The 12,355-nt window shown below is 37.8% G+C and overlaps 1 protein-coding gene across 1 annotated transcript in view; it reads left to right on the top strand.

Moving 5' to 3' along the window:
• Positions 1–12,355, top strand: part of CACNA2D2 (calcium voltage-gated channel auxiliary subunit alpha2delta 2) — a 780,863-nt gene that overhangs the window by 564,865 nt on the left and 203,643 nt on the right. The window contains exon 9 of the mRNA XM_053721110.1: positions 290–340. Coding sequence (XP_053577085.1) covers positions 290–340 — 51 coding nt within the window. The remainder of the gene's footprint in view (positions 1–289; positions 341–12,355) is intronic.

Genomic DNA, 12,355 nt, shown 5'->3' on the forward strand with positions numbered 1-12,355 from the left:
TGCTGATTGGTGTCTAAATGTAGCCATGTTGATAATAGAAATAAATTAGAAAGTTGCTTAAAATTGCAAATATGTAAATTATGAAAGAACAAAAAATATGGGTGTCATGTCCCTTTAAGGTAGCAACTTCAGTAGCAGATATGATGGTATTACAAGTTGTTATTTATTATATAAAGATTACAAACTGCCTTGTCTAATTTCTTCTTGTCCTACCCTTTCCTGTGCTAAATTGTCAGTAGTGTATGTATATATATAAACGTACAAACAGTTCTGCTTTTTTATATTACAGGTACATACAAGGAGCATCGTCCCCTAAGGATATGGTGATCATTGTGGATGTGTATGTATAGGGGCATTATATGTTTTTATATATTTTAAAGTCCCATTAAATAAGAAACTATTATTTCTTAGAGTGGTTCTATATAATATGTGTTAGATGTACCAATTAGTAAAAGGTGGGGATCAAGAATGGGCTTTTCATTTACAAATGATACAGACAGCATTATTTACAGATTTTTAAACCTACATAGAAGTATGAAGTTAGAAATATATACATTGGATCAGGGTGGATTTGATTGAAATCAAATTGATTAAAATAACAATTTAAATCACAGTCAGTAAGACTCAGTTTAAATCAATATAAATCATGTTTTTTACTTAAAGGGACATTCTAGTCAAAATTAAACCTTCATGATTCAGATAGGGCATGCAATTTTAAACAACTTTCCAATTTACTTCTATTATCTAATTTGCTCAATTCTTTAGATATCCTTTGTTGAAGAAATAGCAATGTACATGTGTGAGCCAATCACACAAGGCCTTTATGTGCAGCAACCAATCAGCAGCTACTGAGCATATCTAGATATGCTTTTCAGCAAGTGATATCAAGAGAATGAAGCAAATTAGATAATAGAAGTAAATTAGAAAGTTGTTTAAAGTGACATGCTCTTTCTAAATCATGAAAGAAAAAAATTGGGTTTCATGTCCCTTTAAAGATTTCATTTTTAAAATACAACTTCTGATTGTTTTTCCAGTTATATCAGACATTTGCTGCTTTGGTTATACTGTATACCATTTTAGATAGATAGATAGATAGCTATATAGATAGATAGATCATTGAAATGTATAAAATTAATGTTAAATCATCTAACTCCAGTTTAGTAGATTCATATTTAACTAACTTTGCAGCTATACTTTATTGTATTCTATATTTAAACAGCTAAAGAAAGATAAAAAAATACATCTGCTTGTTATTCTCAGACTAATATTTTCATTGAATGCATCATTCTATTTAGCATTTATTTAGGGCAAGATTACAAGTAGCGCATTATGAGTTTTCCGTGCGTGATGTGGTCTTTTCCCAATCAATTTCCATTGCGCAGGTATTACAAGTCTTGAAAAATCGTGATGGGGTACGCGCATTCGCCTTTTACGCAACACTACTTTTCGCACTCGAAGAGCTGTAGTTAAAGGGACACTAAACCCAATTTTTCTCTTTAATTATTCAGATAGAATATGCAATTTTAAGCAACTTTCTAATTTACTCCTATTATCAATTTTTCTTCGTTCTCTTGCTATCTTTATTTAAAAAGCTGTAATGTAAAGCTTAAGAGCCGTCCCATTTTTGGTTGAGAACCTGGGTTATGCTTGCTTATTGGTTTGCTAACTGTATTCACCAATAAGCACGCACTATCCATGGTGCTGAACCTAAAATGGGCCGGCTACTAAGCTTTAAATTCCTACTTTTTAAATAAAGATAGCAAGAGAACAAATAAAAATTGATATTAGGAGTAAATTTGAAAGTTGCTTAAAATTGCATGCTGTATCAGAATCGTTTCCCGAAACACTTCAAAAATAGATTACAAAGTATAGTTACACTCATATTAGCACTGTTTACTAATAATTATATTAAAAAAAAATATTGCGCACAAAAGTTATAAGGGCTCAAAGATACGAGGTCTTGGGTGTTAGAAAAATTAGCTGACGCAGGGATTTTACATTTACATACATACACATACACAGAGAAACATGCACCTAGATTACGAGTTTTGCGTTAGAGGCTATGCGGTACTAACGAGCAGTTTTCCCTCACCGCTCACTTACATGCAGCGCTGGTATTACGAGCTTTCAGAAACCCGTAGTTAAAAGGCAAGAAGTGAGCGTTGAGCAAAATTTTGCTCGATACCTCACTCCAATATCAGCACTGCTAAAGTCAAAGGTGAGGTGGTCGTACGTGCTCGTGCACGATTTCTCCATAGGAATCAACGGGGAGAGCCGGCTGAAAAAAAGCCTAACACCTGCAAAAAAGCAGCGTAAAACTCAGTAACGCAGCCCCATTGATTCCTATGGGGAAATAAAAGTTATGTCTACACCTAACACCCTTACATGAACCCCGAGTCTAAAGACCCCTAATCTTACACTTATTAACCCCTAATCTGCCGCCCCGACATCGCCGCCACCTACATTATATTATTAACCCCTAATCTGCCGCTCCGGACACCACCGCCACCTACATTATAGTTATGAACCCCTAATTTGCTGCCCTCAACATCGCCGACACCTACATTATATTTATTAACCCCTAATCTGCCGCCCTCAATGTCGCCGTAACCTTCCTACACTTTTAACCCCTAATCTGCCGTCCCCAACGTCGCCGCCACTATAATAAACATATTAACCCCTAAACCGCCACACTCCCGCCTCGCAAACATTAGTTAAATATTATTAACCCCTAATCTGCCGGCCCTAACATCGCCGCCACCTACCTACATTTATTAACCCCTAATCTGTCGCCCCCAACGTCGCCGCCACTATATTAAAGTTATTAACCCCTAAACCTAAGTCTAACCCTAAACCTAACACCCACTAACTTAAATATAATTTAAATAAATCTAAATAAATATTCCTATCATTAACTAAATTATTCCTATTTAAAACTAAATACTTACCTATTAAATAAACCCTAAGCTAGCTACAATATAACTAATAGTTACATTGTAGCTAGCTTAGGGTTTATTTTTATTTTACAGGCAAGTTTGTATTTATTTTAACTAGGTAGAATAGTTATTAAATAGTTATTAACTATTTAATAACTACTTAGTTAAAATAAAGACACATTTACCTGTAAAATAAAACCTAACCTAAATTACACTAACACCTAACACTACAATATATTTAAATTAATTAACTAAATTAAATACAATTACCTAAATTAAATTAAATTAGCTAAAGTACAAAAAACCCACACTAAATTACAGAAAATAATAAACAAATTACAGATATTTAAACTAATTACACCTAATCTAATAGCTCTATTAAAATAAAAAAGCCTCCCCAAATAAAAAAAACCCTAGCCTAAACTAAACTACCAATACCCCTTAAAACGGCCTTTTGCGGGGCATTGCCCCAAAATAATCAGCTCTATTACCTGTAAAAAAAAATACAATACCCCCCCAACATTACAACCCACCACCCACACACCTAACCCTACTCTAAAACCCACCCAATCCCCCCCTTAATAAAACTTAACTCTACCCCCCTGAAGATCACCCTACCGTGAGACGTCTTCACCCAGCCGGGCACAAGTGGTCCTCCAGAGGGGCAGAAGTCTTCATCTGATCCGGGCAGAAGAGGACCTCCAGATGGGCAGAAGTCTTCATCCAGGCGGCATCTTCTATCTTCATCCATCCGGAGTGGAGCGGGTCCATCTTGAAGACATCCGACGCAGAGCATCCATCCAGACCGACACAAATACGCTGTGGAATTCCAGCGTATTTGTGGTTGACAGCTTGATAAATAGAGGCCTATGAGTCTACGGGGGAGTTAAATTTTTTCTTTTTTAATTTTATTTATTTTTGCCCAACCAATCACTGCTAAACTGGCTGCTGAAAAAGCCAACACTGTGTTGCAGTTTACAAAGCTTGATTTTAATTTATGATTGCCGAAGTACATCAGCAGAAAATAGTTTTTGTCTGCCATTGAAGTTGGTTTTCGACCTGATAGAGCTTGCTAATTTCTATTGCGGCTGAGTTGATCACTGGTGAAGGTCACAAGCACACTTTTATACCATCAAGTTAGCATTGCTAAGCAAAATACTCTGAACTGAAAACTACAAAATTGCTGAATGTTAAATGAAGATTGGGGTAGGGTTATGTTTTTTGTGCACTTGTGAAACATAATGAGCAAGTATATAAACTTAGTGAAAAAGGAATATGAATTTACACCAGCTGAATGATTTAACGTTTTGTGTGTCCTAGAGGAGTTAACGTGTGCTTTGTTTTATTTATGTAGCCAAATGTAGAATATATAGAAATGTGTAGCTATATGTAGTTGGTTATACTGTGCTATGTAACTATATACCAATGTATTATATCTGAGTTTAGTAATATATGTAGGTACAAGTGTGTATACAGCTGTGTGCAGATTCTCTAGTAATGGTTTCCAAAATATTGCTTCATATAGTGCATGTAGTATTTAGGAATGTATAGAAACAAATCTTGATGAAATCCAGTTACATTTTTCTTTCCATGCCCCCACCCAAAATGCAGTGTTTATAACACCTTAAAGGGACATAAAACACATTTTTTTTCTTTCGTGATTTAGATAGAGAATAACATTTTTAAAAAGGTTTCCAGTAAACTTTGATTATCAAATTTGCATCATTCTCATGTTATTCTTTGTAAAAGAGATACCTAGATAGGTACCTAGATACCATGATAGGAAATAGTGCTGCCATCTAGTGTTCTTGCTAATGTATAACATGGTTGCAATACTGCTGTCATATAGTACTGCACGTGCACACTCCTGAACTTGGTTGCTTTCCTGCTTACAAAGTATAATAATAAAAAAGAACATTTTACAATAGAAGTAAATTAGAAAGTTGTTTAAAATTGTATGTCCTATCTGAATCATCAAAGGAAATTTTTGGATTTTATGTCCCTTTAAAGGGACACTAATAGCATCTGTTTTAAAATGGATGTTCCTGTGGTGATAAACTTTTTTTTATGCTTATGAGGCGTCACTTCTGTCACCGTGAGCTTCTATCCTAAAGACCGATACTGAGCAAACATGCACTTTCTGTTTCAAAATATACAACTAGCAAGTCGTATTTAATGCAAAAAAATATTTTATCACTTTTAAATAGCGTTCTTTCATTTCAGTAAAGGTTTTCTTGATTTTGACGTCCCTTTCGATTATTTTGAGTTTGATGTTCCTTTAAGTTTATCTCAGATATTTTTCAGCCTGTGTACTTTGTCGTACCACTTCTGCTGAAATACTAATACGCAGAGGCGTAACTAGAAACCACAGGGCCCAGGTGCAAGAATCTAAGAAGGACCCCCCCCACACCCCCAAAAAAAAATGTGAATTTGATACATATATATATATAAATACATTTAACACAGAAAAATAAAATGAATCAGATTACGTCTGCAAAAGGAGGTACCCTGTGCCCACAGTCTGTGAGATGGTCTGACCCCCTATTACTGTTTATAGTGACACTGTTTAACCCACCAGTACTGTATATAGTGAGTTAGTGACACAGTCTGTAATCTGCCGGTGAGATGGCTGGCCTGACCCTACCCACCCCAGTACTTTATAAAGTGACCACAGTAGTCTGTGACATGGTCCAGCCCCCCCCCCGTACTGTATATAGTGGTACTGTATAGTGTTACTGTTTACCCCCGCCCCCCCCCCATGCTGTAGTAACAAGGTCTGTAATTTGCTGGTTCCACAAACCTACACTCACATACATGCATAAATACACACACAGTCACATATGCACACACACATACATCCATGCATAAATACGCACACAGTCACATACACACACACACACACACACACATACATGCATAAATACACACACACACACATACATACATACATACACACACAGTCACATACGCACACATACATGCATAAATACACACACAGTCACATACACACACACACACATACATACATACACACACACACACACACACACACATAAACAACAATGGGTAACACAGAAACACTAACCCCTGTAGTCAGAGACACTAGTGAAGCATCATATCACACTCACATGATAGCAGTGCAGGCATTGGCAGGTCAACGTTTTTTACTGGGAAACATTGGGACAGTTCACCCAAACATTTTCTCCCTTTTAAATTGTTCCCAATGATTCATTTTACCTGCTGGAGTGTATTAAATTGTTTACAAGTAGCTGCTTTACCTTTATTTGAAATAACTGATTTAGCCTGTGGTATCCCAACCTATACTGAAAGTTTCTATACTGGAGTATATTCTATTGAATAGGGTAAGTAAACAGCCAGCAAAAGAGATTACACTCTCAGTGGGGGGCATTATAGTTAAGTAATAAAATGATAATTTTCCATTGTTCTCTCTATGTATTTAGCTTTAGTTTTCCAGACAAATATATGATAAGCAAGCGTGTGTGTGTACACAAAGTGATAACATATTGAGATATATTACCTGAAGCTCAACCCATTGTAATAGGCTGTGGTTTAAAAGCACAAAACCAGCTACTTCATATACACAAATAAACCGAAAAATGCAATTTCTCATAAATGTTATACTCTGCAGCTGGTATAACAAGTCATTGAAAATACATTCATATAAAAACAATTTTACACTCTACTGTCCCTTTAAGCTGGGTCCCCACCCTCAGGGGCCCAGTCGCATTTGCGACCTCTGCACCCCCTGTAGTTCCGCCCCTGCTAATATGCAAACCACTAACTTGTGTAGTGAGTCTCAGGGAAAACCAGCCAAGCTTAAATATAGAATATGTTTTACAAAGCACAGGTTGCTCAGCTAGAATGTCATCATTACTTATATGCAGGTCTGTTTCTTTCAGTGAATGGATATAGTTGTGTGTGAATAAATCTTGGACTTCCTTGTCTTCCTGTTGCATATGCAAACACAATGACAAGCTACCCCAAATCTTCTGTCTCCTCAACCTTTAGCGTGTAGGTAGATTGTAAGATCTTCAGTAAAGGGCCCTTAACCTCTTGTACTTTCACCTTGATTTTGTGTACCCCTACTCATGTAACCATCGCTACAGAATCTGGTGTCACTATACAAATAAATGATAAAATTACTGCAGCAAGTATTGCTCTGTGAAAGGCCAAATGAAGGTGCACCATGGGTGGACATGTGATCTAAGACAAGCTTTGGGGGCCAAATTAACAAACTATGATGAGCTTGATGCCCCCTGACTAAAGACCGCTGTTCTATAACTTGCCCGCCTGCTCTGAGGCGGCGGACAGAAATGGATACTATCAGGTTGATTGACACCCCCTACTAGTACCCGATTGCCCGCGAGTCTGCAGGGGGCGGTATTGCACAAGCAATTCTGGTGAACTGCTTGTGCAATGATAAATGCCGACAGCGTATGTTGTTTGCATTTATCTATGTGCAGCGGACATGATACGCATTAAATTCTCCCTCATTCCAGTGCTTTTCTTTTTTTGTTTTATACACAGTAAAAGTTTACATCACAATTTTCAGTACTTTATAAAGCTCAGCAAGAAGAGTATTAAATGGATCATTTTGATTACCTTTATTTTTGTTTTGCTATAGAAAAAAAAAACAAATCAACCAAGGGTTAACATTTTCTGCAATTGTTTTTCAATATGCAAACTCCAACCACCACTTGCCCTATTCTGAAGAGCCAATCAGGGCTTGTTACTGGAGTGGCAAAGGGTTACAAGATAATTATGTTAACCAAAACTGCACTGCTTTGTTGTTCACTACTTAATCCCACCCCACCAATGTCAATTAGGTAAAGATATCTAGCAGTAGGTAGCATGGTTAGCCTTTTCGGAGTAAAAATTGCAAGAAAAAGTGTGAAAATAAATACTTAAATTATATTGTAAAGTTGTTTTACTACATAAAATGAAAGAGACATAATACCCATATACTTAATCACTTGAAAATTATGTAGCATAACTGTAAAAAGCTGGCAAGAAAATATCATCTGTGCATCAGTATGTAAAAAATTAAGATATTTTACCTCAAAATGTCTTCAGCTCACAATAGTAAGTGCTCTGTGAATAGTTATCCTTCAGCTACTGTTAGCTACATATTGAAGAAAAAAATCAGCCAATCAGCTTCATCGGTGCTGCTGAGGTCACACTTTGCTTTACTGTGATCTCATGAGATTTCACTGAAATCTCACAAGATTTCATATTAAAATTCCTTAAACTGAGGAGGGGAAATAACATGACTGTGTCTGCACATGCTAGAGGCACACTTCCTTGCAAGTCCTGAGACTAGCATCCTGATTGGCTGTTTAAAGTCCATTTACAATGAATTGTGTCAAATTGAGTTTGAAGGTAAAATTTCTTTTTTCTTTTTTTTTTTTTTACATAGAGATGTTCAGGTAAATTTGAAGTAAGTTTGTGCTAGATTCTACGTTTATATGAGCTCCGCAGCAGGTTGGAGCCCGGTTTTCCTCTCAGCGTGCAGTGAATGTCAGAGGGATGTGAGGAGACTATTGCCTATTTGAATTCAATGATCTCCTTCTACGGGGTCTATTTCATAGGTTCTCTGTTATCGGTCGTAGAGATTCATCTCTTACCTCCCTTTTCAGATCGACGATATACTCTTATTTATATACCATTACCTCTGCTGATTTTCGTTTCAGTACTGGTTTGGCTTTCTACAACATGTAGATGAGTGTCCTGGGGTAAGTAAATCTTATTTTCTGTGACACTCTAAGCTATGGTTGGGCACTTTTTTATAAAGTTCTAAATATATGTATTCAAACATTTATTTGCCTTGACTCAGGATGTTCAACATTCCTTATTTCAGACAGTCAGTTTCATATTTGGGATAATGCATATGAATAAATCAATTTTTTTTCTTACCTTAAAAATTTGACTTTTTCCCTGTGGGCTGTTAGGCTCGCGGGGGCTGAAAATGCTTCATTTTATTGCGTCATTCTTGGCGCGGACTTTATTGGCGCAAAAATTTTTTTTTTCCCTCTGTTTCTGGCGTCATACGTGTCGCCGGAAGTTGCGTCATTTTTGACGTTCTTTTGCGCCAAAAGTGTCGGCGTTCCGGATGTGGCATCATTTTTGGCGCCAAAAGCATTTAGGCGCCAAATAATGTGGGCGTCATTTTTGGCGCTAAAAAAATATGGGCGTCACTATTGTCTCCACATTATTTAAGTCTCATTTTTTATTGCTTCTGGTTGCTAGAAGCTTGTTCACTGGCATTTTTTTCCCATTCCTGAAACTGTCATTTAAGGAATTTGATCAATTTTGCTTTATATGTTGTTTTTTCTATTACATATTGCAAGATGTCCCACTTTGAAACTGAGTCAGAAGATACTTCTGGAAAATCGCTGCCTGGGGCTGGAGCTACCAAAGTTAAGTGTATCTAGGATTACAGCTCATTCTACTAGGTCAGTTTCTACTTCCTAGGCGTTTAGGAATGAAGCTTCGGTTGTTCAGATTTGCAAAGCAGCAACTTGGTCTTCTTTGCATACTTTTACTAAATTCTACCATTTTGATGTGTTTTCTTCTTCTGAAGCAGTTTTTGGTAGAAAAGTACTTCAGGCAGCTGTTTCAGTTTGATTCTTCTGCTTATAATTTCAGTTTTTTTCATTATAAGTTTTAAACTTTGTTTGGGTGTGGATTATTTTCAGCGGAATTGGCTGTCTTTATTTTTTTTTTTTTTTTTTAAAAGGAGCTTTATTGAAAAAAGTAATGAAAACTTACATACATATAGTAGCATTAATTCTTAGCAATAGAACAATATAAGTAAGCATAATGACAATCCCTACCTCCAAGAGAGAGGTTTTTATATAGAAAGTCCAGAGTCTGATGAGCTATGTGCTCAACCTGTGGTTAGTACGGGAAAACTAAAGGTCCGGCTCCAATTTTTTTGTATCTTTTTCTTTTTTTCCGATAATATGGTTGTACATATATTACTTTTTGTCTGTCCAGAGTTCTAGGATAATGAGTACAACATGTGCTCCAGAGGAGCAGATTATCTATAAATAAATCATCTCATAGATATAAGACAATGTGATCTAATAATAATAACTTAGAACGATATATAACAGTAAAATAATAAGGACACACTACAGACAGTTAGTCAAAGCTCTATCTTGTTCACGTAATATAAAGATTGACCCGCAGCCTGCTAAGAACGCAGCGCTACAGTCATCTATTCCTCTATCTCGCCTCCTCCGGAGGGGGGGGCAATGGAGGGGAAGGGGCAAAGTGGGGGGGGAGGGGAGAAAGAGAAGAGGAGAAGAAGAAAGAAAGAAAGAGAGAGAGAAAAAAAAAAAAAAAGGGGGGTCTTTCTCTCAAGTCTCACATGGCAAGAATAACAGCTCTCCCAGTTTCAACAAGGGTCATCTTCATTTTGAGTACCATGTTTCCAAAGTTGGATCAACATTTCATAGGCATCTAGATTTCCGTTTCGGGAAAAATGGTATTTCTCCAGGCTCAGTAAGTTATTTACCCTTTGTCTCCACTCCGAGACTAAGGGAATCTTATTTGTCTTCCAGCTAGCTGGAATCAGGGTTTTAGCGCCCGTCAGCATTAGCATCAATAGGGTTCTTTTTGTGGGGTCTGGTATCCGAGTCGGAAAATGGAATAGCAGTGTTTCCATAGTTTTTGGAACCTCCATTTCCAAAATGGATTGGATATGGTCCCATATCTCTGTCCAAAAAGCTACCAACATTGGGTAGTCCCACCAGATGTGTGTGATGGAACCCGTTTCTCCACAACCCCTCCAACACTTGTCCGAGATGTTTGGGTAAATTTTTTTCAGTCGGGACGGTGTCAAGTACCAGCGGCTTAATAGCTTGTAATGTGACTCCTGTATGCGGGCAGAAACCGACACTCTCCTAGCGGCCCGGAAAATCTGTTGCCATTCTTGCTGGTCCAATTCCACACCCAGTTCCGAGTGCCATTGCCTAACATAAGTCGGGAGAACAACTTCTCCTCCAAGGAGGAGACTGTAGACTCTGGAGACCAGATGTCTAGGGGTATTGCTCTGGGTGCACAACCCCTCAAAGGTTGTCTGATCCCTGAGAAAGGATTGTTTATGTTTATGTGTTAGAATGTAATGACTGATTTGTAGGTACACAAACCACGGCATCTTGAAGGTGGGATCCACCTCTAGTAGCTCTTCTCTACTCTTCAAGCCCTTCCCTGTTATAAACTGTCCCACCCGATTATTATCGAATTGAGTCTGCTTTGATGGTATCTGCGCCTGTATCGGTATTGCCGGGTTCCCGAAAATCGGGGTAAGTGGAGAGCTTATTGTAGATATGTGTGAGTCTGTCTGTAAGGTTCTGTCCCACTCCTCCATCACCTCCCTCAACAATGGGTAACGATCTATTACCTCCGGCCTAGCTTTTTTGTCTATCCATGGGAGAGAGGCAAGGACCCCCGAGTTTAATATACTGGCATCTAATCTTATCCAATCTTTCTGGGGATTGTTGTGGCACCATTCTATTACTCTCTGGAGCAGGATAGCTCTTCTGTAAATTAGAAAGTCCACCCTCCGACCTGGGGAAATACATAGTCCTTCTGCTCACTCTAGGCCTAATATCCTTCCAGACATAATTCTCTATTAACCTCTGTAGCGAGGTGAGATAAGAATGCGGGAGAGGGATTGGCAGAGTCTGCAGTACGTATAGCACTCTGGGGAGAATATTCATTTTAATGACACTGATTCTTCCCAACCAAGAAATCATTTTGTGTCTCCATGCTGACAAATCATTAGATATATTTCTCTTAAGAATTGAATAATTTGCCTCAAAGGTTTCTGTTAAGTTGGCAGCAAGATTGACTCCAAGATACCTCATGGTTGAGGATTTTATAACAAAAGGACTATGTCTTTTAAGCCAAGCTTTGCTATCCGCTGTCAGGCTGATGTTTAATAGCTCAGACTTAGTATTATTAAGGAGAAAGTGAGAGACCTGCCCGTATGTGGAAAATTTGTTTAGTAGTGCAGGTATAGAGGTCTCGACATCAGTGATCGTAAATAACAAATCATCTGCATAAAGAATAATTTTGTATTCTTTATTTGTAGGGCTGATTCCCCTTATCTGAGTATAGGCCCTAATACTGCATGCCAGGGTCTCAATAAAAATGGCAAACAGCAAGGGGGACAGTGGGCACCCCTGCCTAGTGCCGTTCGTGATCTTAAAGGGGACTGAGAGTATGTTATTAACCTTTACTCTGGCATTTGGTTTTGAATATAGGGCGAAGATTAGTTCTAGGAATCTCTTACCAAATCCCATCTTTTCCATTGTACTTTTAAGAAATTGCCAGTTTACCCTATCAAACGCCTTTTCCGCGTCAGTTGATAATAGGGCAAGCGGAATGGC

The sequence above is a fragment of the Bombina bombina genome, chromosome 7 (assembly GCF_027579735.1).
Source record: "Bombina bombina isolate aBomBom1 chromosome 7, aBomBom1.pri, whole genome shotgun sequence".
NCBI lineage: Eukaryota > Metazoa > Chordata > Amphibia > Anura > Bombinatoridae > Bombina > Bombina bombina.